The sequence below is a fragment of the Sminthopsis crassicaudata genome, chromosome 4, assembly GCF_048593235.1.
Source record: "Sminthopsis crassicaudata isolate SCR6 chromosome 4, ASM4859323v1, whole genome shotgun sequence".
In the NCBI taxonomy this organism is placed as follows: Eukaryota; Metazoa; Chordata; class Mammalia; order Dasyuromorphia; family Dasyuridae; genus Sminthopsis; species Sminthopsis crassicaudata.
The window spans coordinates 125,905,610-125,932,407 of record NC_133620.1 but is presented as its reverse complement, the minus strand read 5'-3'; the positions used below and the strand labels follow the sequence as shown (position 1 = coordinate 125,932,407).

Below are 26,798 nucleotides of genomic sequence, written 5' to 3'. Positions count from 1 at the left end.
TATCATAAAACAAAAAATATGGAAAGCACTCATTTTATTCTATGACTTACTTTGAATGCCTTGTATTATTTTCATGATTGTTTTGAGATGAATGCTGATTTGAAACTTCACAAATGCTATTTTGATGCCCTTTCATGGCACTAAATTCTTAAAAGCTATGCCCCGTAAAGATTCTGTAAATGCTATAAATATGGCTCCAGCAAAAGAAAAGACTGAGTCCATTTTCTGAAAACCAACTTAGTTATTTATGTGTGTGTGTGTGTGTGTGTGTGTGTGTATAAAAACCAGTAGACTGGCCACCTAATAATGAATTCTCTATTGTTGTTGGTAATGGGAATCTAAAAAACAAAGAAACATTGAAGATGGCCATCAGTCCTATGCAGTCCATTTACGCTTTTGCAATGACGGTGAAAAAGTAGGAGAAAAGGGGGGAGGGGCTAAAATTATTTTTAGACTAGAATAAACTTCCATGTAATTTTGCTCAAAGATCAGTGACTGGAAATGTTGCTAGAGGACTTGAGTTATATTAGGAAACCTGAAGAATGAAGGAGATTGCTATGGCTATTCTACATCTCTGATTACATGGGACAACCCTCATTTCATTAGCAAAATATACTTCTAATGAGGATTATCATTAGAACGCATGTCCAATTTGGGGTTCAGACAATATAATCCCCATAATTATGCCTTCTGTGGTTTGGAAACCATACCATCCTTGACTAGATTCCCTATAAAAAAGATTATTGTCTACTTAAATGGCTCATCCTCTGAATCAAACATCAACTTTTTAATATGGAATGGAATATGTAAGCTTGAAAGGAGGAGAGGGGAAAACTTGTGTCTGCATGTTTGCAGCATAGTCTACAAGATATAGGTTATCTAGATTGGCCTATAAGAATAATGAATCCATTTGAAGATGCTTATTCCTATGTAGAAACACTTTAGTGGGCTGGGAGTCTAGAATGTGTGTGTGTGTGTGTGTGTGTGTGTGTGTGTGTGTATGTGTGTGTGTGTGTATGCATGTATATATATATATAGATATAGATATAGATATAGGTATAGATATAAATATAGATATAGATATAGATATAGATATAGATATAGATATAGATATAGATATAGATATAGATATAGATATAGATATAGATATAGATATAGATATAGATATAGATATAGATATAGATATAGATAGATATAGATATATCAAGAAATTCTTCACAGTTAATTCTGAACCAAAAATTTGTCTTATAAAAGATTTTTTTTCTGACTTGATAATAAAAGTCTTACAATAGTAAACAAATTAAATTTTACTTAATTATACATTTAATGAATCTCTTTAATGATACATGGCCAATTGCCATCACTACTATACTGCCTACCAAACCATCTGTGTCCATAACACATAGCTATAAATGTATGTAATTTGGTTTAGTATGCATTTTCTTTCTAAAATAGCTGTGATATTTCTTATATTTTTGATTCTCCATCTTTTGTGAGTTTCATATATTTTATTAAAATGCTGATGAACTTGACTCATTCAATAACAATTTGATGAATTGCTAGAAATTCTAGCACATTTATGGAACAAGGGGACAGAATATATGAAAACAGAACTATCTCAAAAATTAGGGACATATAACCATAGCTTTCTAAAGGTAACTTCTCTCATTTAATATTCTCATCAGATCAGTTTTTAATTTTAATAAAAATGACTTTTTTATTAAAAATTTTAAAAAGAAAGGATTTAAGTGGAAAGATAATAGTCTTTGGAGAGACAAAGAAAGGATTTGGGCAAATGAGTTTTATTATATAAACAAAAGCTACAGGACATATTATTTCACAGCAGTATTTTCTCATCTATTGCAATACTAATGTGACATATTTGCAAAAAGACCACTAGGAAACTACTGCAATTTATTCACTGATGTTAGCTGCTGAGGGCAAAGTGGTAGAAAAATTCTATGAAGAACTTTATAAGATTTTCCATTATATATTCTGATACTTGTTGAATTTAATGAAACAAATTTAAAAGACAAATAAGGGGAAATACACACACACATATACACATACATACACACATATATGGAAAAAATATGGATCAGGAGAGATGAAAGAGGCCAAAGTTTCATACCTCTATATAATGGACACTTTCTTCAAAAAAGGAATTTCTAAATTCCTGAGCACCAAAATAGTACCAAGAAAGATGAAGTTACATTATAACAGATAGGGAAATAATCTGTTTGAGAGTATGAAAGGACCAAAATGTAACTTATCTAAAAGATAAGATACTTTAGACATAGAAAAAAATATTAGACTCTGTTAATACCCAAAAAGGCAATCAAGAAAACATCAATAACTGTTGACCTAAACTACCTGACTAAACTACTACTACTACTACTACTTCTACTACAAAAAGAAGAAGAAGAAGAAGAACAAGAAGAAGAAGAAGAACAAGAAGAAGAAGAAGAAGAAGAAGAAGAAGAAGAAGAACAAGAACAAGAACAAGAACAAGAACAAGAACAAGAACAAGAAATGTCTCTCCATCCTTATATAAAGGTCATTTCAATATTTCTTGGAAGATAAAACGGAAATAATTATGTTCGGTAAAGCCCTACAAATAACATCTGGAAAAACATAAAACAATACTTGCCAAAAGTATTTACCATTGTGACAGAGGAAATATAGTGCAGGGTTCAACTTGGAGAAGATATAAAGGGGTGAGATTTTCCAGATATCTGTGTTTGTGGAGCCATTGTATTGATTTCATCAAATTATAACATACTACAAAGCTTCCTAGAACATTCACTAAAAAAGGGTTTGGCCTGTCCATCTACAGCAAAGGCAAAATGGATAAAAAATACCTATCACCAAGATTTCAACAGGCATCTGAAAGCACACCCTATAGAATTCATGTAATAGTATATATGTTTAAGATGAGCAATGAAGAGAGAACAGTAAGTTAAGTCCAGAGTTGAAAAGGAGAAAATCAGACTGACTCACTTTCTGGAAATTGTAAATGTTTTTTAAGACTCCAAACTTCCAATATCATCCAAACCCCTTCTTTTCAATACATCATAGTAATATTTTATTGTGGCAGCAAAATTGGGAACCTTTAAAAAATTAGAGATGAACATCACACAGAAGGCAAAGAAAAGATGTATGATAAGTACAACCAGCTGCATCATATAACCAATGAGGACTCTGAAGATCAGTGGTCAAGGATATCTTCAAGGAATTATAGGGGGAAAAATAGATGGGCAGATTGTGTGGCAAGGTAAGAGCTATTACTAGAATTTTTTTTTTTTTGCCTTTTTTTGCTGAGGCAATTGGGGTTAAGTGATTTGCCCAGAGTCACAAAGCTAGGAAGTGTTAATTGTCTGAGACCAGATTTGAACTCAGATCCTCCTGACTTCAGGGCTGGTATTCTATCCACTGCTTCACTGAGCTACCCCATTAGAATTTTTAAACCTGGAAACAAATTAAGTTGAGTGGAGATGGAGGTAAAGAGGAGCTATAGAATAAAGTTTGGCCATGAATATATAATATTGGAGGGTAAGAATCCCCAAGATTCATTCTAGCCAGGAATGGATGATCATTCAAGTACAACTCTGCTATCTGAGTAGTATATGTGAGTGGCAGATCACAATGCTCAGGGATGACTGACTGCCAAAGTAACAATGGCCTGGAGCAAAGACCTCTCTAGTTAGCCTTGCTATAACTCCTAGAACCATAATGATTACAATTTAGAGAAAAGGGCATTACATTTTTGTGCCCAACATGAGGCCTTTTCAGGATTCACTTTTGCAATGCCAACAGCAAAAGAGACAGCCTGAGTGGTCACTGAATTTCTTATCCAAGCATTTGCAATTATGAGTGTGCCACAAGAAATAACAGATAATGGACTTGCATATATTTCTAAACATTTAGCACACTTTTGTGCAAAGTATAAGATTTTACACACCACTAGCAAACCTTTTAATCCTCAAGGTCAAGCAATAGTAGAGAGAAGAAACAGATATTAAGACACTCCCCCAAAAACAAAAGAAAGGGAGAGCCACAGGTAACCCTAGAGAACTCCCAGGTCAAAGAGAAAATATTACAAGTATCCAGAAAAAAAAAAAAAATTCAAGTATAGTGGAGCTACAGTCAGAATAACACAAGATTTAGCAGCTTCTACATTAAAGGACCAGAGGACTTGGAATATGATATTCCAGAGAGCAATGTAGCTATGATTACAACTAAGATTCACCTACCCAGAAAAACTGAGTATAATCCATCAGAGAAAAAGGTGGATATTCAATGAAATAGAAGATTTTCAAGCATTTGTGATGAAAAAATGAGAGTTTAATGGAAAATACGATTTTCAAGTACAAGACACTGGAGAAGCATGAGGAAGTAATCAGAAAAGTGATATCATAAAGAACTTAATGAGGTTTATCTATTTACATTCCTACATGGGAAGATGATACTTGTAATTCATTAGAATGTCCTCATTATTATGGCAGTTACAAGGAATATATATAGACAGAGGGCACAGGAATGTGTTGAATATGAAGGAATAATATCTTTTTTTTTTAATGATGAAATTAAGGAGTGAGAGAGGAAGGTACTGAGAGAAAGGGAAAGGGAGAAGTGGAATGATACACATTGTCTACCATAAATAAAGGGGCAAGAAAAAGCTTTTACAATGGAGGGAAAGTTGGGAAGGACAGGTTGAGTGAGAGAACCTTATTTTCATCAGAACTAGCTTGAAGGAGAAATAACATATATACTTTATAGGGGTATAAAAGTCTATCTTACCTTGCAGGAAAATAGGAGCACATTGGGATGTGGGAAGAGGGGAGGGTAAAAAAAGAGGGCATATTGGGGAAGGGAATAGTCAGTACCAAAATGTAAAGGGCTAGAACTGAGCAGATGCACTTAACGTAAGATAGCCTAGCACTCAAGGTTAATTATCAATTGGACAATTCTCTCTTAACATATGCTTGGAGAATGACCGTACTCAGCTCTGTGCTGGCTTGGATCTGTGGGTGCAGACAATGAAGGGGAAGAAAGACCAGAGGGTGGAGTAGGACAAGCAGGACAAGGGCAGTGGAGAGAGAGGAAGGAGGTGTGGAGATTGTTAGATCTAATCCCCTGACAGCAGCCCCAAAAGACCAAGAATAAAGACTTTTGCTTATCCTGACTCCGGCTGATTGTAAGATATCCAAGGTCACAACACCAAAACAGTTTTGAGGAGGGACAGGATGAAAGGAGATAGAGAGAATAAATGGGGGTAAATACAGTTAGCAATAGTAAATTGTAAAAAAGAATTTTCAATCAAGTGTTTTTCATAAGGCCTCATTTCTCAAACATGGAGGGAACTGAATCAAATTTATTTTAAAAATTAAGAACGATGCACCAATTGATAAATAGAAAATGTGATCTGTGCCCAAAGGGCTATAAATTCATGCATACCCTTTGAGCTAAAAACACCACTACTAGGCATTAATACTAATAGAGTTAAAAAAAAAAAAAAAAAAAAAAAGCAAAGTGGCCTATATGTACAAAAAATATTCATAGCAGCTTTTTCTCAGAGCAAAAAAAAAAGAAATTGAGGGGATGTTCATCAATTAGGGAATGGTTCAATAAACTGTGGTATGTGTTTGTGATGCAATATTATTGTTCTATGGAAAATAATGAGCAGGATACTCTCAGGAAAAAAGAAAAAAAAAAAAAAAAAAAAAACTTGGAAAGAACTCCATGAACTCAAGCAAAGTCAAATGTATTGTATACAAAGTAACAGCAAAGTTCTGAAGTGACCAGCTGTAAACAACTTTACTATTCTCAGTAATACAATCATCTCTGAAGGATTTATGATGAAAAATCCTATCCATACCCAAAGAAGTAACTGGTTGTATCTGAATAGAGATTGAAGCTTGCTTTCTTTCTCCCTCTATCCTCTTTCTTTTTAAAAACTTTATATTGAGATTGTTATTTTCATTAGGGTTAAAGATCCATGTTTTCTTTCACAACACAACTTTTATGGAAATGTTTTGCATAACTTCATATATGGTTTCTTAATTATGTGTGGGAATAAAGGAGAGAATCTAGAGCTCAAATGCAAAATTCTTTTGTTTTAAATGCAACAAGAAAGAAGGAAGGAAGGAAGGAAGGAAGGAAGGAAGGAAGGAAGGAAGGAAGGAAGGAAGGAAGGAAGGAAGGAAGGAAGGAAGGAAGGAAGGAAGGAAGGAAGGAAGGAAGGAAGGAAGGAAGGAAGGAAGGAAGGGAGGGAGGGAGGGAGGAAGGAAGGAAGGAAGGAAGGAAGGGAGGGAGGGAGGGAGGGAGGCAGGGAGGCAGGGAGGGAGGGAAGGAAGGAGGGAGGGAGGGAAGGAAGGAGGGAGGGAGGGAGGGAGGAAAAGAGGAAGGGAGGGAGGAAGGAAGGAAAGAAGGGGGGAGGAAGGACCAACCATGTCACCCTCAATTCAATAAATTCTCAAGATTACTTCCATTATCAAATGTAAAGTACTCTACTTGGCATTTAAAGATCTGTCTAACTGAGTCTTTCCTTCCTTTCTAGTCTTCTTGCATTTCACAATCCTCTATATACTCCCCTACAGCTAGATACACCTATGCAGTGCAGTGGGGAGAGCAAACACCAGGCATGGAGTCAGAAAGACCTGAACTCAAATTCATCCTTAGACATTACCTAGCTGGGTGACTCTGGGCAAGTCACTTAACTCTGTTTGCCTCAGTTCCTCATATATAAAACAGGGACACATTGGAAAAGGAAATGGCAAACTGTTCCAGTATCTCAACCAAGAAAATCTGTTAGCATTACATACACAACTAAACAATGAATATATTCTACTCTTCCTTCTACTCTACAGCTACGATAACTTATGTAGAATTCCTTACTCATGCAACACCCATCAACCATTTCTGTATTTTTGTACTGGTTATCCTTATGCATGGAAAGCTCTTTCTCTTTCCTTCCCCTCCACCTTTTAGCTTCCCTTTTATTAACTATCAGCTCAAATCTCATCTTATTCAAGAGTACAGTCTGCTTCTCCCAGTTCCTAAAGAGGTCTTCTACCCTCAGATTACTTTCCATCGCCTCTGTATGAAACATATATATTTGATTATTTAAATATTGTCTCTTATTAGAATTGGAGTCCCTGAGGTCAAAGACTGTCTTTTTTTTTTTTTTTTTTTTTTTTTTTTAGTGATCTCTTTTTTTTTCTTTCTCTCTCTTTCTCTCTCTCTTTTTCTTTTCTTTCTTTTTCTTTCTCTCTCTCTCTTTTTCTTTTCTCTCTCTCTCTTTTTCTTCTCTCTCTCTCTCTCTCTCTCTCTCTCTCTCTCTCTCTCTCTCTCTCTCTCTCTCTCTCTCTCTCTCTCTCTCTCTCTAACTTCTAACCACATATCCCAAAGCAAGGATTTAATAAATGCGTGTTTATTTCAATACCTTACCTACAACACATTTATCAACAGTGAAGCAAAAGTATCTATATATCCATCCTGGTACATAAGTTATTAGAGGACAGGAACTGACTCTTCAAGACCCATTTGGGGTATTCTTCGGCAAACATACAAGAGTAGTTTTCTGTTTTCTTTTCCTACTCCTTTAACAGATAAGAAAATTGAGGCAAACAGAGTTAATTTGGCAGTTAATATGTGTCTCAAGTCAGATTTGAATTTAGGAAGCTGAGTTTTCTTGACTCCAGATCTGGCACTCTATCCACTGCCACCTAGCTTCCTATAATAGATTGTAGTGTGGTTTAATTTATTTGCTTTTTTTTGAAGCTTACTATACTTTATCTCATTTGACCTTTTCCTAAAAATTTTATGAATGAGATGCATGCATTATTATCACTTCCATTTTACAGATAAGAAACTGAGACCCAGAAAAGGGTTTTCTACTTTTCCACATAGAAAACCAGAATCATAGGCAGGTGAACTTCTTTGTTAACTTTAAGTACATTGCTTTTAGCATAATCTAATTCAATATTGTATCTAATTGAACTGTCATAAAAATATATTACTATCATTATTTTCATTAAGCTATTCATACTTACTGCTGCTCTTCCAGGCTTACTTTATACTTGTCAAGGTTTTCCTTGATTTTCATTTCCAAATCCTACCCAAAAGGAACCATAAATTAATAATTGATGCAGTCAATCTTGTATAAGATCAATAACTCAATCCTATCTCTCTCTTTAGAGTACTTATGCTACCTTCTGCTATTACACATTTATATATGAAAAAGCACATACATATTATAAAGGGAAGCACATATATTAAGCTAATTAGAGACAAGGTTAAGAATATGCCTGTTCTCAACAAACTGAAAATTATGGAGCCGCACATAAATAAGGAAATGGGTGAAGAAAATTTGTTTATGAATAGAATGAAAAATGATGAAAAGGATGGTTTCAGAGAAACATGAAATTTATAGACTGATGCAGAAGAAAGTAAGAAAATCAAACCAATTTCTACAACAATAATAAAAAGATAAATAACTTTGAAATACTTGAGATTTCTGATCAATACAATAATCAATCATGAAAGAACTGAGGATGAACTACAATAATCCACAACCTGAAAAAGAGCTAATGACTTCAAATTGGAGAATGATTGCCACAATTTTGGAAATGGACATTTTGGATACGGGAATCTGTTTTATTTGACTGTTTAAATTTGTTATAAGGACTTTAGTTTTTTGTTTGCTTGCTTGCTTTTTAATAAAGCAAGTGGAGGGGAGGAAAATAAATGCTTGTCATTGAAAAGTTTTAAATCAAATTTATTAAATTAAATTAAAATGGGTCTCAAGTTTCTTACCTGTAAAATGAAGTGATAATAATAATATCCATTAACTTGAGACTACACTACAACTGTTTTGGACTGAAATAGGGTTGGTTTCAACCATACAATTCAACTTCCTTTTTATTTTATTGTCTTTCTGGTGGTTGATTTCCATGATTTAAATAGTTATAGAAACTAGGCAAAATTTGTTTACAATTTTACATGTTGTCACTTAATAGTTATAGAATAATAGAAAAATCTAAATAGAATATTCAATGATAGCACAAATGCCATGCTGGGTCATATTTCTTAGGAGCTGTACCTCTCTCAGTCCCCTTAACCCACAATCCAATCAGGTTCCACTTCTCTGAAAGCTACATGTTAAGCCATTCTTAGAAATCTTTTTCCTGTCTCAAAGGAAATTTTAAGGAGTTATGGTTCAGGGTTACCTCTGTTGTCACAGTCTCATTACCAGACATTCATTTCTTCTACTGATGAGTCCTTCTCTTTCTCTCTTGGCTCCTGCTTGCTTGCCATCTACTTTGTTTTACCTCCTAGTTTTTATACTCTACATGGTCTTGGCTGCTTGCCTAGTTTCTGACCTGCGGTTTGTTCTAATTCTCATTATTTATATGTGTCCTAACTCAGCTTGTTTATTTAGTTTGCCTATGATGCTTCTGTTCTTTCAGTGTGTAACCTTGGCTTCCCGCCTCCTACATCGCCCACACACTGGTCTGACAAAAGCAATGATCCATTAAAAATGATCTCATCGTCTCTGGCAAAAGCACCCAATGGATGCTGTTGGAGCATTTGGTTACTTTCCATGACATCAATTAGAAAAGATTAGGAATATAATTTAGCATCCTTCAATAACCACCTATAAAACCTTATAGACTATTTCTATAGGTACCTAACTGTTCTTGCACAACCTTTTCCCTGTGTAGCTCATCCTTCATATACTACATCATTCATTTATCAAAAACCTTTCCTAATGTCAAGGATAAAATGTAAATTTCATGTCTTGGAGTTTAAGTCCTACTAAAACCTGGCTATGAACTACTTTATTCTGTATGAACTCAGCTATTTCCAATACTACAGAAAAACCTTAAGAAGTATTGACCAAGTTTTAAAAAATGGCAAAAGATAAAGAATTACAGAAAAAACAAGGAAAGATTTGTATTAATTTATTCAAAATGGAATGCACACAAACAAACAAAACAAAAAAAAAAATACACACTACCACAATGATGCAAACAAAAAGAAGTCAAACACTAAATATTTGGAGGAAATGGTCTTTGATAAGGCACAGTAAAAATCATAACTGCTTCATAACTAGGAGGTAGAATACTGTATACATTTCAACATGAGTCACTATATTGGGCATTTTTGCTTAATAATAATTCTTTCTTACAAGGATGGATCCAAAGCCAAAGAGAGACAGGCAGAATTTAGGAATGGAAATGTTGATGATAAGCATTTAAAAAATGAGTCATCATTAGCCTTCTCAAAACTACTGTATGGTTCACCATAACCTCTGACCCACTTCTTCACTTTGGACTCCCAGACCAAATAACTGGTTTTGATTTCTTATTGACCAATAGTGTTTTGTCTGTCCAATGGTCCCAACAATGTTCTCCTTGGAAATTATCCTGCATCAAACTAGACCCTAACCCTGTACCAAAAGCTCCCTGCTGAGGTTATAACTCACCTGCAGAGATCATTTCTACAAAGAGCAGTTTATAATGACCACAGAATTCTTTTCCTGAAAATCTAGGGCCCTTTGGCCCTATAAGAATAGTTTTTAACTATTTTCCCCTAAAGCAATTTATCTTATATATCTTTAAATTAAAAATAATAATGGTTAATATCTATGGATTTTAGACAGAATACAGAAGAAAACAACTAGTTGATAATGTACAAAAAGAAAACTCTAGGGGAAACTAATCTCAATATAATGCCAAATCCAAAATAACTTACCATTATTTTTTTCTTTAAGATTCCATTAACTGTCTCCAATTTAGTAGCTTCACCCTGAATAAGAAATTGGGGGGGGGGAAGATTAGATATCTATTAGATATCTATTTAACAAAGATTGTTACTTTCAAAAAACATGAGAAAAGTGCTATGTCTTAATGTCCTAGATGCAAGCAAAATAAATAAATAATTTTCAGCTTGTGTAAGGCAGAAGCTAACCAGTGATATTATCTTCCTATGAAAGTATCCTACCACATAACTTGAAAACTACATATGACTGATTATGTCTTGAAGTTTAAGAGGTGAATAAGGATGCCTAATAACATCAGGGGACCTTTGACTCAAAAAACCTATTCTAGAGATATGGGTCTCTTTTATTTTTAAGGTATTCTAAAATACTTACTTTGGGAATTCAGTCCCATTGAATAAAAAAGCCCTTCATGAAAAGAAATAAATGTTCATAACTAATGTGAATGTCTGATTAAACATATCCAACTAGTTTTTCTTTTTCTTTATTTCTTTATTATTATTCAGTCATATCCAACTCTTCACGACCCCATTAAAATATTTTTTTTCCTTTTGGAGGGGCAAAGAAGACTGAACAACAAAAATGTTATGCAGCTGGGTTGGCCAGTTAATAGAGTACCAGTCCTGGATTCAGAAGACTCATCTTCCTGAGTTCAAATGTGCCCTCATATACTAACTGTGTGACCTTGGACAAATGATGTAACCCTGTTTATGGAAAAAAGGAAGGAAGGAAGGAAGGAAGGAAGGAAGGAAGGAAGGAAGGAAGGAAGGAAGGAAGGAAGGAAGGAAGGAAGGAAGGAAGGAAGGAAGGAAGGAAGGAAGGAAGGAAGGAAGGGAGGGAGGGAGGGAGGGAGGGAGGGAAGGAGGAGGGAGAGAAGAAGAGAAGAAGGGACGAAGGAATGAAGGTAGGAATTACAATTAAATGGGGAATAAGGAAGAGGAAGGGGATAATCATTTATTAGCTAATTACTGTATGCCAGGTATTTTACAGATATCATCTCATTTAATCTCTGTGACAACAATTTGCGATAGATGTTATCATCCTCATTTTGCAGTTATGGAAAATGAAGCAAACAAAAAGTAAGTAATTTGCCCAATATCATACAACAAGTAATTTTCTGAGGCTGAATTCAAATGCAGTTCTTCTTAACTCAGACCTAGCACCTTTTCTACCCAGTGGCTGAAAAGGGCTGTTAGGAGTAAAGTGGTTTGGAAAGGAAAAGTGTTATACATATGGAAACTTTGATCTCATCCTTATCACCATTACCAAATGTTATAATTTTTAAGTCTCACTGTGCATGATATTGTGGCTGATTTTATTCAAATATAAATCAACTCTGGCAAGTAAGAAATAGATGAAAAGAAAAATTTCTATAACCAAATTATTAACTATCTATATTGGTTAAAAAAGAAAAGGAAAAAAATTCTTAAATGCAGTAAGATCCTATTGGGATGGGGTTCATATAATTACCTTTGCTCAGTAAGAGATAATTTTTTTTTTTTTATCTAACAAGGAAATGGCATACCTCTATGCTTTTAATGCTGCTTTCAATAATGTTTGCAATTCCCATATGAGTCATGGTATTCTTGATAGTTTTTTCAAGAGCATTGATTTCATCCCATTTGCTAAGAATTTTGCATCTCTTTTCTTCAATCTTTTCAGCCAAATTGGGTACCTTTTCTTCAATCTTTTCACTTTCAGATGATTCTGAAAATATAAAAATATAAACATATGAAGAATTTACCTTATAGTTCTATTTCAAAATAGTATTTACTTTGCGTGTGTTTTAAAGTAATGTCCAGGGATGACTCCAAGATTTTTGAGAGCTAGTAATAAATCAGAAAGCAAACAGAATTGCATATTTGGAAGAGGTTAGTTTCTAAAGGCAGCATGAAAATCAATAATTGTGCATAGTCAAAAATCATCCTTTAAAATCCAACAAATTGACTATAATGTATATACAATAAGATATCTTTAAATGTATCTGAAAAAGATTTTGAGTCACTTTTAAAGGAAGACAAATAGCTCTGAGATGATTACCGAAGTGGGGAAAATGTACGTATATTTTATTTTACACAATGCCCAAGAGTCAATAACCAGGACTTCTATCCAAATAACAGAAAATCAAAGGAAATATAGCAAGGATCTTCTAACTTTGAAGACTAACTAGTCATCTGTCTCAATTAATGCTTTCTCTGGAAAATTACTTAAGCATAAACTGGATAGAAAGAAGGGTAGATTCTAGAATGACAGATATGCTCAAGAAAGTTAAATTGAGAGAACAGAAATTTCATTTTTTCATTCTGATTTCAAGGAATATGTTCCCTGAGTGGAATGCCTATCCAGACTATTTAAAATGGTGTGTGTGTGTGTGTGTGTGTGTGTGTGTGTGTGTGTGTGTGTGTGTGTATTTTCTTATTGAGCTCTGTAGTGAGTTCTTTATAATATGTGTGATAGGATGTTCCATGGTATTTGATTCTGAGAGTGATAATTGCTAAGGAGCTATTCAATTCAAAGTGTTCCCTAACACTAAAGTACCAGAACAGTCTAATTGGAATGGGGGAGGTATGGTCCTTTGAGAAAGGAAAAATTACTCCCTTCAGATAAGAAGCAATCATTGGAGATTGAAATAACTGACATGCAGACACCGCAGCTTTGATCTTTACTCTTTTGTCAAATTATTTCAAAGGAAAAAGAAGAGTTTGAAGAGAAGGAAGCTAAAATCTTCTGGCAAATTACTTCAGCAATTCAATGAAGCTCAGAGGAGAAAACAAGCATAGAACAAACTCTAAGATATGGAGGTGGTTTCAGGATGGTATCTGTATCTGAAGACAGTATTCAAGGCTTTCCACAAGATGATACCTCTCAACCATCTTATCTCATACTAATATTTTTTGTGTATTCTCTACTCTTCATCTAGTTTCCTCTTAAATTAGGGGTTCTTTATCTTAAGTCCATAAATCTTGTTTAAAAAAAAAAACATTTGAGGGGGAGGGATAAACTGAATTTCAATATGGCTGATTTTCTTTGTAATTTTATTATCTTATGCATTTAAAAACACTGTGAGGAGTCCATAATCTTTTAGCAAAGGGGTCTGTGACTATTTTATAGCATAAGGGAGTCTCTCCTAAGAGAACAAAGAGATTTATTGCCAGAAATCGCAAAAAGAAAAATGAACAGGATATACAACTGAGAATGTGTAACCTGACATAGAGTACAACTCACATAATTATGGGCAACACTGGGGGCAGTGTACTAACCCTCAAAAAGATGATTGTCAATATCTTTCCAGAAATATGTTCTATAAGTTACATCTCCCTTAATGGGAGACTGCCATGGTGATTTCAAGAACTATTTTAGAAAGCAACTTTTCACTATATGTAAACATTTTCACTTTTCACTATATGTAAACATTTATTAAACTGAGTACCAGAAATACTAGTATTAGTTATATATCTCCAGGAGATAGAACATATGGAACAACATGACAGAGGAAAACAATCTATATGTTAAAAAGCTAGTAATAAGTTATATTTTTGTTTTAACTAAGAACCAGAAACAGGGGATGCACAGAAATTGCTTGTTGTTCAGTCACTCAGTAGTATCTGACTCTGTGTGACTCCACAGACCATAACATACTAGATCCTTCCATCTTTCACTATCATGCATAATTTGTCCAAGATAATGTGTAAATATGACCTAAATAACATCCCTTGTGAATATAAAGTAGAAATGATGAATAAAGGGATTATATTTGGTAGAAAGAATGACTGAAGAACTATAGACAGAAATCTCCAATATTGTACAGGAGACAAAAATAAAATCATTCCAAAGAAAAGGAAGAGCAAAAAAGTAAACTGGCTGTTTGGTGAGGACAAATAGCTGAGGGAAAAAGGTAAGAAAAAAGTAAAGGAAGGAAAAAAAAAAAAAGATATACCCACTGAATACAGAATTCCAGAGAATAGCAAGGATAGATATTTTCATAAATGAAATGAAAAAAAAAGATATAATGGGGAAAAAAAAGAAAGAAAATTAGAGAATATCAAGGGAATCCTTCATGTAAAAATGGGCATGTTTTCATACAAGGCAAAATGGTAGGAACTTAATAGAAATAGAAAAAATTAAGAAGAGTTGGCAAGAATATACAGAAGAACAATATAAGGAAAATATAACCATCCCTAATAATGATTATGTAATCATTAATAATCTAGAGCCAAACATCCTGGAGAATGAATTTAAATGGGCCTTAGGAAATATTGCTTACAATAAAGCTAGTGGAAATGATGGAACTCCAGGTGAGTTATTTAAAATTCTAAAAGACGATGCTATTAATGTGCATTCAATATGCCAATAAATCTGGGAAACTCAACAGTGGTCATGGTATTAGAAAATATCACTTTACTTTCCAATGTTAAAGAAATGCAATGCTAAGGAATGTTTAAATTGCTGAGCAATTGTCTTCAATTCACATATAACCAAGATTATGCTTAAATTTCTATAAACTAGTCTTCAACAAATATGCAAACCAGAAAATACAAGAAGAGCAGGATGTTTGTTAAAAGCACAGAGGAAGGGTTCAAATTGCCAACATTCTTTAGATTATGAAGATTACAAAGAAATTCCATAAAGAAAAAAAAGTACTACTCTCTTCAAATTAAGTCTGAATTTTGCTCATGATCTAAGGCACAGTCAGCTCCAAATGTAATTTAACTTACTACATAGGGCTTTTCTACATTTGACTGCAAAGTATATAATTAATCTGATTTCAATATTGAATGTCCATGTGTCGAATTGCCTTTTGGGTTATGGAAAAAGAACATTTGCTATGATCAATGAGTTATCCTGACAAAATTGAATTAGTTTCTTCTCTACTTCATTTTGCACTCCAAGATCAAAGTAACCTGTTATTCCAATCATATATTGATTCTATACTTTAGCATTCCAATTCCCTACAATGACTGACATCTTTATTTGGTGTTATTTCTAGAAGCTGTTTTAAGTCTTTTACTTTATGATGACTTATACTTCATATATAGTTAAAAGTTGCTTTCTAAAATGGCTGGACCAGTTCTTGAAATCACCATGACAGTCTCCCATTAAGGGGGATGTAGTTTTCAGAACATATTTCTAGAAAGATATAGACAATCAACTTTGGTCTCTTAAGCATCTGAATTAAATTCATCCATTCCCACACGTTTACATTCACTGATAAACAGTATATCAATGTTTATTCTTTCTATCTCCTATTTGATTAGATCCAGCTTACCTTGGTCCATAGATCTGACGTTCCAGATTCCTATACAATACTGATTTTTACAGCTTTGTACTTTCCTTTGTTTGCCAGTCACATCTGCAGCTGAGCTTCCTTTTGGCTTTAACCAAGCTACTTCATTCTTTCTGGAACTACTTGTAGTTGTCATTTGTTTTTTTCCAATCTGAGGGGCTCATGTTCCATGGTCATATATTTTATCATTTTAATACTTTCCACAGAGTTTTATTTATTTATTTACTTGTTTTATTGAGGCAATTGGGGTTAAGTGACTTTCCCATAGTCACTCAGCTAAGAAGTGTGTGTCTGAGGTCATATTTGAACCCAGGTCCTACTGACTTCAGAGCTGGTGCTCTATCCACTGTGCACTTTCCATGGGGTTTTATTGGCAAACATACTGAAGTATGTTTCACTTCCTTCCCTACTAGACAACCTTTTGTCAGAATTCTCTACTGTGATCTGTCCACCTTGGGTAACCCTTAAAAGCATAAATCATAATTTCATGAAGTTATACAAGATTCTTCACTGTGAAAAGGCAATGATCTAAGAGGGCACATAAAGGGGCACATAAATTGAGGAAATGGCTAAATATATTATGGAACATGAATGCAATAGTATAATATTGTACCAAGAGACATGAAAAGAATAAAGTTATAATTAAATAGGAAAAGGACTAGGAAAACAAATGATAAAAGGATTGTGATATTTAAAAGAAAAATAACTTTAAAAAACTTAAGAATTTTGAGTGACTGGAAAGATAGTAATGCTTCTGACAGAAAAGGTAAGTTTGAGAGAGGAGAAGGTTTCAGGATCAAAATAATGGGGTTTTGTTTGGGAAGTGATGAATTTAAAATGCTTATAAGTTATCTAGTTGGTAATAGATGACAAGTTTCAGAGACTTTGTTGGATGGATAGATAGATAGATAAACTGATTGATTAATCTAGGATTCATCCACATAGAGTTCATTAAATGGCACAATTAATTTGATGAGATTACCCCCATGATATAGTATAGAGGTAAAAAAGGAGGGGGTGCAGAATAAAGTTCGGGGAACAACTATAGTTAAAGGGCATAACGTGCATAAGGAATACGCAGAGGAAACTAAAAAGAAGCACTTAAATAGATAAAAGTTGAAAGAGATTTGTTTAACAACTCGACAGAGAAGAGCATAATCTTGAGGTAAAAGGTAAGCAAAAAAAGCTGGAGAGGCCAAGAAGGATGAGGTATGAAAAAGGCTCTTGGATTTGATGATTAAGAGATCACTAATAACTTTACAGCAGGTAGTTTCAGATAAACTATGAAGCTGAAACAAGAATGTAGAGTAATTAGAAGTGTAAGAAAAAAGATGAGTATGGAATGTAAGAAATTAGCCCATGAAAGGGAAAAGAGATATATAAAATCATAGCTAGTTGCAATGATAAGATAAAGGGATATAGGTTTTTGTTTTGTTTTGTTTTTAAATGAAGGAGATGTTTTCTGTGAGCAGCTGGGAAACCTGTTCTGTAACTTATGTCAGTAACCCTTCTGATTTGGCTAGATGGTACAGTGGATAGAATACTGGGCCTAGAGTCATGAAGACTTGAATTCAGATACAATATAAGATACTTATTTTTATGTGTCCCTGGGAATGTCATGTAAGCTCTGCCTGCCTCAGTTTATTCAACATTATAAAATAATGTAAAAGCAATGCCATCTGCTTTCCAGGGTTGTTGAAAGAATAAAAATAATTATTAGAACAATACCTTACACATAGAAAGTGATTAGAGCATCATTTCTTTCTTTCCATTCAAATAGTTTAAAACTTTCATATAGGGCCTTGAGCTTTAGTAGTATGTCTAAAATTGTTTTGTGGGGGGGCATATGTGTGTATACACACATATATACACACACATGTACACACACATATGTGTTCTCTTAGTCACAGGAAAATGGCAATAGATCAATCATGCAGTTACTTGCCTGGTGTAGTACAAGGAGTCTGATCAAGCAACTCTTCTAATTTCAAATCATTCCGGAGTCTATAAGAACAGAAAAGAAGAGTGAACAACAATTTACATCATTATTATCCCACTCTATATTTTGCATCCCAATAACCATAGTATAATAAGAAATATGTTTAATAGCTACTGCCTTTAACTTTTCAAAATTAAGCTGGCAATGTGGCTCCTCTGATAAAATAATAAAATTTTAAAAATCAAAAATAACTTTGACATTAAAAATGAAGAAAATAAATCACTGGAAAACATAATCGCATACAATTCCACTAGTTAAAAGAAATAATCTTCTAAAGCCATCAATATAGTAACATGAATCTTTCCAGCAATGAGATACCAGTTCCAATGATCTTGTGATGAAAAGAGCCATTTACACCCAGAGAGAGGACGACTGTGGGAACTGAATGAGGATCACAACATAACATTCTCACTCTTTGTTATTGTATGCTTTCATTTTGTTTTCTTACACATTTCCTTTCCTTTTTGATCTGATTTTTTGTGCACCAAAAGTATTGTATAAATATGTTTATACATATTGGATTTAACATATATTTTAAGAATTGTAACATAGATTGGATTTCTTGCCATCTAGGGGAGGGTTTGGGGGAAGGAGAAGAATATCTGAAACATAAGACTATGCAAGAGTCAATGTTTTTTAATTATTTCATTTTTTAATTATCCATACATGTTTTGAAAATAAAAAAAACTTTTAAAAATATGTAATAAGCAAATAACTGGTTGAAGAAATAAATAATATTTAAAGTTAAGTAATATTTCAGAGGAAAAAAGAAAATAAGATTCTTGGCTACAATTTTCATGCACCTAACAAGGATAGATAAGGACATACTATGTTTGGAATCTTGGAAATATTCTAAAAATGGCTTTAAATTTAAAAGGAAGATGGAGGGAGAAAATTGCAACTGGATGTCCATCAAGAGAGTAGTTAAAATTTAAGAAAAGCTGTGGCAAAAACTCAGAAGTAGCAAAAGCCAAATTCTTTGAAAGTGCTCATACCCAGCTCTTTTTGTAATGATAAACAATTGGAAATTGAGGTGATTTTATTCAATTGGGGAATGACTAAACAAGTCATGGTATATAATAATAATGCAAAATTATTGTGCCATTAGAAATCACAAGCAAAATGATTTCAGAAAAACCTGGAAAGGCATGAAGTCTTGCAAAGTGCAATGAACAGAACCAGGAAAACATTGTGCACAGTAAGAAGAGTATTATACAATAATTAACTATGAATAACATATATTCTCAATAATAAAATAATCCAAGACAATTCAAAAGGACTCATCATCAAAAAAACCTCATCATGGAGCCAAGATGGCGGAGAAGAAACACACGTCTCTGTGAACGTCCTCACTCCCTCACAACCAATTAGATAAATTAAGTCTCAGAATTAGCTCAGGACTGATAGATACCATAAGGACTGGAAGCACGACTTACCAGCTGAAGAGAATCTGGAGTTTCAACAGGAAAGGTCAGTTCCCAGGGGAGGAAGAAGAGAGGCCAGCACAGACGGTGGGGTAGTGGCACACTGCGCCCATTGCGCTGGGAAGGGCTCTGGGATCAGAGAAGCCACTGAGGTAAAGGAATCTGGCACAGGTTGTTAGCTCTTCTCTGCTAATTATTTAGCAGTTCAGAAGAGAAAGCCAAAATATTTTAAAACTCAGATTAGATTTTCCCCGGACCCTGGAGGTGACTCAGCAGATCTCGGCACCAGGGGGTGTGGCCTCAGCTACCACCTGAGAATAGTTAAGAGATTGACAAGTGGGTGGATATGGCCCAGGGCAACACACACTGCCTAGTTTAGCTGGAGGGAGTGGAACTCAGCTCCAGGAAGTCCCAGAGAAGCGGAACCTTTGAACTAGGGACTGCGGTTTCTGGCAGACACTTCCAGTTTGAGCACAGGGGCTTTTCACGTCACCTGCTGCAGACATCCACGCCCCACCCGGACACATAGGCTGGGCTTTGTGCTGTCTTTACTATTCTACGCCCTCGAAGCACAGCAGTGCTAATCACCTCTGAGGCACTTCCAGGGAGGGGGTGGGGAACTCTCTCCCAGAGCTCTATCTTAGCTCAGGCGCAGGAGCCGCTGCATCCATCCGGTCTGGGAGGAAGCTGGTAAAGAAGTAAATAATTTCCTACCCCAGGGACAGACCCCCAAAGATTTTTTAAATATGAGCAAAAAAGCTAGAAAAACCATAGATTCCTTCTATACAGAGAAAGAGCAGAAAGAGCGGGTATCCAACCCCGAGGAAGTTAACAGCAGAGAGACAGCAGATAACAACCTAAAGGGGAACGATTCCTGCCCCCCATCACATAACTCTCTCCTAGAAGAAACTCTTAAAAAATTAAGGGAGATTGAAGAAAAATGGGGAAAGGAAAGGGAAGCTATGATAGAGAATAACAACGTCCTGAAATTGGAGTTGGAAAAAATAAAGAATTCACAGGAGATGCAGGGAAACAAAATTTATGAATTAGAAAAGGTTAAAAAAACACAGGAAAGTAGGATTTCTGAATTGGAAAAGATAAAAAAGTCTCAAGAAAATAGAATTTCTGAATTGGAAAAAGAAAATAATTCTCAAAAAAAAAATTAGGGAAATGGAAAAAAATTCAATAGAGCAAAATAATTCATTTAAAAACAAAATTGGGCATTTACAAAAGGAACTAAAAACTGTGAAAGAAGAAAATAACTCCTTAAAAGTCAGGATGGAACAAATAGAAATGAATGATTCACAGAGAACCCAAGAATCAGTCAAACAAAACAAAAAAAATGAGAAGCTGGAGAACAACGTCAAATACTTACTGGGAAAATCTATAGACCTGGAAAATAGATCTAGGAGAGATAATCTGCGGATTATTGGACTTCCAGAAAACTATGACCAAAAAAAGAGCCTAGATTCTATTTTACAGGAAATTATCAAAGAGAACTGTCCAGAGATAATAGAAACAGAAGGGAAAGTAGATGTGGAAAGAATTCATCGAACTCCTTCTGAAATAGACCCTAAAAAAAGAACACCATGGAATACTGTGGCTAAGCTGCAGAATTACCACACAAAGGAGAAAATCCTGCAAGCAGCTAGAAAAAAACAATTTAAATACCAAGGTGCCACAATAAAGGTCACCCAAGATCTGGCTGCCTCCACATTAAAAGATAGAAGGGCCTGGAACCTGATATTCCGTAAGGCAAAAGATCAAGGACTGCAACCAAGAATGAACTACCCAGCTAAGTTTAGCATCTTTTTCCATGGAAGAAGATGGTCATTCAATGAAACAGAGGAATTCTATATGTTTCTAAGAAAAAAACCAGACTTAAACAAAAAATTTGATCTACATCCACAAGACTGAAGAGAAACAGAAAAAGGTACACAGAACCCTTGAGAACTGTAACTCTGTTGTGGGTATATAAAAAATACTCAAGGATAATTTGATTTTACTGATATAAAAGAAAAAAAGGGGGGTGTAGTAAAGGGAAGGAGGTCGGGTCAGAAAAAGGGGAAGGAGTGATAAAAAGAGGGAAACTACATCCCAGGAAGAGGCATAGAAAATACACCATATCTGAGGGAACTTAGTGAGGGGGAGAATCATTGTGTGAATCTTACTCCCATCAGGAGAGGCTCAAAGAGTAAATAATTAACATATTTGTTTTTCAGAGAATTTTCTCTCACCTCATTAAAAGGGGGGAGAGGAAAAGGGAAAAGGAAAAGGAGAATAAGTGAAGGGACTTGGAGGGAGGGGGGAGGGATCCTAAAAAAAAAAAAAAAAAAAAAAAAGAGGGAGGGTTGCGCGTCACAAGGGGGGTCTGTAAATTAAATATCGGGGAGGGGGATCAGGGGGGTCAAGGGAAAAAAGCATAATCTGGGGATAATACGATGGCAGGAAATACAGAATTAGTAATTTTAACTGTAAATGTAAATGGGATGAACGATCCCATCAAACGGAGACGGATAGCAGATTGGATCAAAAATCAGAACCCTACAATATGTTGTCTACAGGAAACACACTTAAAGCAGGGAGATACATACAGAATAAAGGTAAAAGGTTGGAACAGAGCCTATTATGTTTCAGGTAAAGCCAAAAAAGCAGGGGTAGCTATCCTTATCTCAGATCAAGCAAAAGCAGAAGTAGATCTCGTTAAAAAAGATAAGGAAGGAAACTATATCCTGCTGAAAGGTAGCATAAATAATGAAGCCATATCAATACTAAACATATATGCACCAAGTGGTATAGCATCTAACTTTCTAAAGGAAAAGTTAAGAGAATTGCAAGAAGAAATAGGCAGTAAAACTATAATAGTGGGAGATCTCAACCTTGCACTCTCAGATTTAGACAAATCAAACCACAAAACAAACAAGAAAGAAATTAAAAAAGTAAATAGAACATTAGAAAAACTAGGTATGATAGACCTTTGGAAAAAACTGAATGGCAATAGAAAGGAATATACTTTCTTCTCAGCAGTTCATGGATCCTATACAAAAATTGACCATATATTAGGACATAAAGATCTCAAAATTAAATGTAGGAAGGCAGAAATAATAAATGCCTTCTTCTCAGATCACAATGCAATAAAAGCTACATTCAGTAAAAAGTTAGGGGTAAATAGACCAAAAAGTAATTGGAAACTGAATAATCTCATCTTAAAGAATGACTGGGTGAAAGAGCAAATTATAGAAACAATTAACAATTTCACCCAAGATAATGACAATGATGAGACATCATATCAAAATCTTTGGGATGCAGCTAAAGCAGTAATAAGGGGAAATTTTATATCTTTAGAGGCTTATTTGAAGAAAATTGAGAAAGAGAAGATTAACGAATTGGGCTTACAACTTAAAAGGCTAGAAAAAGACCAAATTATAAACCCCCAACCAAAAATTAAACTTGAAATACAAAAATTAAAAGGAGAAATCAATAAAATTGAAAGTAAAAAAACTATTGAATTAATAAATAAAACCAAGAGTTGGTTTTATGAAAAAGCCAATAAAATAGATAAACCTTTGGTAAATTTGATCAAAAAAAAGAAAGAGGAAAATCAAATTGATAGTCTTACAAATGAAAAGGGGGATCTTTCCACCAATGAAGAGGAAATTAGAGAAATAATAAGGAGTTACTTTGCCCAACTTTATGCCAATAAATTTGATAACTTAAGTGAAATGGATGACTTCCTCCAAAAATATAGGCTCCCTAGATTAACAGAGGAGGAGATAAATTGCTTAAATAGTCCCATTTCAGAAAAAGAAATAGAACAAGCTATTAATCAACTCCCCAGGAAAAAATCCCCAGGGCCAGATGGATTCACATGTGAATTCTACCAAACATTTAAAGAACAATTAGCCCCAATGTTATATAAATTACTTGAAAAAATAGGGCATGAAGGAGTCCTACCAAACTCCTTTTATGACACAGACATGGTACTGATACCTAAACCAGGTAGATCGAAAACTGAGAAAGAAAATTATAGACCAATCTCCTTAATGAATATTGATGCTAAAATCTTAAATAAGATATTAGCAAAAAGACTTCAGAAAATCATCTCCAAGATAATACACTATGATCAAGTAGGATTTATTCCAGGAATGCAGGGCTGGTTTGATATTAGGAAAACTATTAATATAATTGACCATATTAATAATCAAATTAATAAGAACCATATGATCATCTCAATAGATGCAGAAAAAGCATTTGACAAAATCCAACATCCATTCCTACTAAAAACTCTTGAGAGTATAGGAATAAATGGACTATTCCTTAGAATAATCAGGAACATATATTTAAGACCTTCAGTAAGCATAATATGCAATAGAAATAAACTGCAACCTTTCCCAGTAAGATCAGGAGTGAAACAAGGTTGCCCACTATCACCATTACTATTCAATATAGTACTAGAAACGCTAGCCTCGGCAATAAGAGCCGAGAAAGAGATTCAAGGAATTAGAGTAGGAAACGAGGAAATTAAACTATCACTTTTTGCAGATGACATGATGGTATACTTAGAGAACCCCAAAGACTCTGCTAAAAAGCTACTAGAAATAATTCAAAATTTCAGCAAAGTGGCAGGATACAAAATAAATCCACATAAATCCTCGGCATTTTTATATATCACTAACAAAATGCAACAGCAAGAGATACAAAGAGAAATTCCATTCCAAACAAATGTTGAGAGTATAAAATATTTGGGAATCTATCTACCAAAGAAAAGTCAGGAATTATATGAGAAAAATTACAAAACACTTGCCACAAAAATAAAATCAGATTTAAATAATTGGAAAGACATTCAGTGCTCTTGGATAGGCCGAGCGAATATAATAAAGATGACAATACTCCCCAAACTAATCTATTTATTTAGTGCTATACCAATCAGACTCCCAAGAAACTATTTCAATGACCTAGAAAAAATAACAACAAAATTCATATGGAAGAATAAAAGGTCGAGAATTGCAAGGGAACTAATGAAAAAAAACTCAGAGGAAGGTGGTCTAAGTGTACCTGATCTAAAGCTATATTATATAGCAGCAGTCACCAAAACCATTTGGTATTGGCTAAGAAATAGACCGGTAGATCAGTGGAACAGATTAGATACAAAGGACAAAAAAGGGTACATCTATAGCAATCTAATCTTTGACAAACCCAAAGATTCCAACATTAGGGATAAAAATTCATTATTCGGAAAAAACTGTTGGGAAAACTGGAAATTAGTATGGCAGAAATTAGATATGGATCCACACTTAACACCATATACCAAGATAAGATCAAAATGGGTCCATGATTTAGGCATAAAGAGGGAGATAATAAATAGATTAGAGGAACAGAGGATAATCTACCTCTCAGACTTGTGGAGGAGGAAGGAATTTATGACCAGAGGAGAACTAGAGATCATTATTGATCACAAAATAGAAGATTTTGATTACATCAAACTAAAAAGTTTCTGTACAAATAATACTAATGCAAACAAGATTAGAAGGGAAGTAACAAATTGGGAAAATATTTTTAAAAACAAAGGTTCTGACAAAGGTCTCATTTCCAAAATATATAGAGAACTGACCCTAATTTATAAGAAACCGAACCATTCTCCAATTGATAAATGGTCAAAGGATATGAACAGACAATTCTCAGAGGAAGAAATTGAAACTATTTCCACTCACATGAAAGAGTGTTCCAAATCACTACTGATCAGAGAAATGCAAATTAAGACCACTCTGAGATACCACTACACACCTGTCAGATTGGCTAAGATGACAGGAACCAATAATGATGAATGTTGGAGGGGATGTGGGAAAACTGGGACACTAATACATTGTTGGTGGAGTTGACCATTTATCAATTGGAGAATGGTTTGGTTTCCTATAAATCAGGGTCAGATGATGAAATTGAAACTATTTCCACTCACATGAAAGAGTGTTCCAAATCACTACTGATCTGAGAAATACAAATTAAGACAACTCTGAGATACCACTACACACCTGTCAGATTGGCTAAAATGACAGGAACAAATAACAATGAATGTTGGAGGGGATGTGGGGAAATTGGGACACTAATACATTGCTGGTGGAAATGAGACCTTCTGCCATCTTAGAGGAGGATAAGGAAAAGGAAGAAGAGAGATAATTTGAAATAAAAAATGTTTTAAATAAATGTTAAAAATTGTTTTATATGTAATTGAAGAAATAAAATATTATTTTTGAAAATAAACTGCTGAGAGACTCCATGGTCTCAGATGTTCACAAAAATGCACAATAGACGGATGGTAAGGAAGAAGAACTATAGATCATAATGCAAGGACATTAATTTAGCCTTATCACTGGGACTTGATTAGATAAAATTGTTGACTCAAACATGACTCTAATGGAGTATAACTGATTTTTACTTTTTTCCCCCTTTTTTAAAAAATATAAAACTATAGTATAGCTATAAGTGGAAATAGATGCTCTTCTCATGTGACAAAATCCATGAAACAGAGAAGGAAAGCATGATGGACAGAATGAACAATTAAGGAAGAAGCAGAAGAGATATCTTTAGAGTAGAAAGCAAGGGAAAGGAAAAGAGGATAAAAAGAAATATGTGGCTAGTCCTATAAAAATAATTTCACGATTGAAGTATCACTGTTGAGTCTGTATCCCAAAAAGTTCATAAGAGAGGGGAAAGGATCCACATGTATAAATATGTTTGTAGCAGCTTTTTTGTGGTGGCAAGGAATTGGAAATTGGATGCTTGTAAATTGGGAAATGGCTGATTAAGTTATGGCATATGAATGTAATGTAATATTATTGTTCCATAAGGAATGATGAGCAGACAGATTTCAGAAAAACCTGGAAAGACTTACATGAACTGATACTGAGTGCAGTGAGTAGAACCAGGAGAACATTATAACAGTAACAGCAAGAATGTGTGATGATCAGTGATGACTGTGATAGACTTAGTTCTTTTCAACAATACATAGATTCAACACAATTCTAATAGACTTGGATAGAAAAATCCATTTACATCCAGATAAAAAAATATGGAGACTAAATATACATCAAAGCACATATTTTCAGCTTGTTTATTTGTTTTTTCTCATGATTTTTGCCTTTTGTTTTGATTATTCTTTCACAACATGACTAATGTGGAAATATTTTTAAAATAATTGTACATATATAACCTTTATCAGATTGTTTGCTATCTTGAGGGAAGGGAGTAAAGGGAAAGATAAAAAAGAAGAATTGGAACCCAAAATTGTACAAAAATGAATATTGAAAGCTA

At 34.3% G+C, this 26,798-nt stretch overlaps 1 protein-coding gene across 3 annotated transcripts in view; it reads right to left on the bottom strand.

Moving 5' to 3' along the window:
• C4H6orf118 (chromosome 4 C6orf118 homolog) overlaps positions 1-26,798 on the bottom strand; it is a 76,778-nt gene that overhangs the window by 1,951 nt on the left and 48,029 nt on the right. For all 3 annotated transcript variants that reach the window (XM_074265171.1, XM_074265173.1, XM_074265172.1), the window contains 4 exons: positions 18,013-18,071; positions 12,309-12,490; positions 10,759-10,812; positions 8,055-8,116 (listed from right to left, as the gene is read on the bottom strand). In XM_074265171.1, the coding sequence (XP_074121272.1) occupies positions 8,055-8,116; positions 10,759-10,812; positions 12,309-12,490; positions 18,013-18,071 (357 nt within the window). The remainder of the gene's footprint in view (positions 1-8,054; positions 8,117-10,758; positions 10,813-12,308; positions 12,491-18,012; positions 18,072-26,798) is intronic.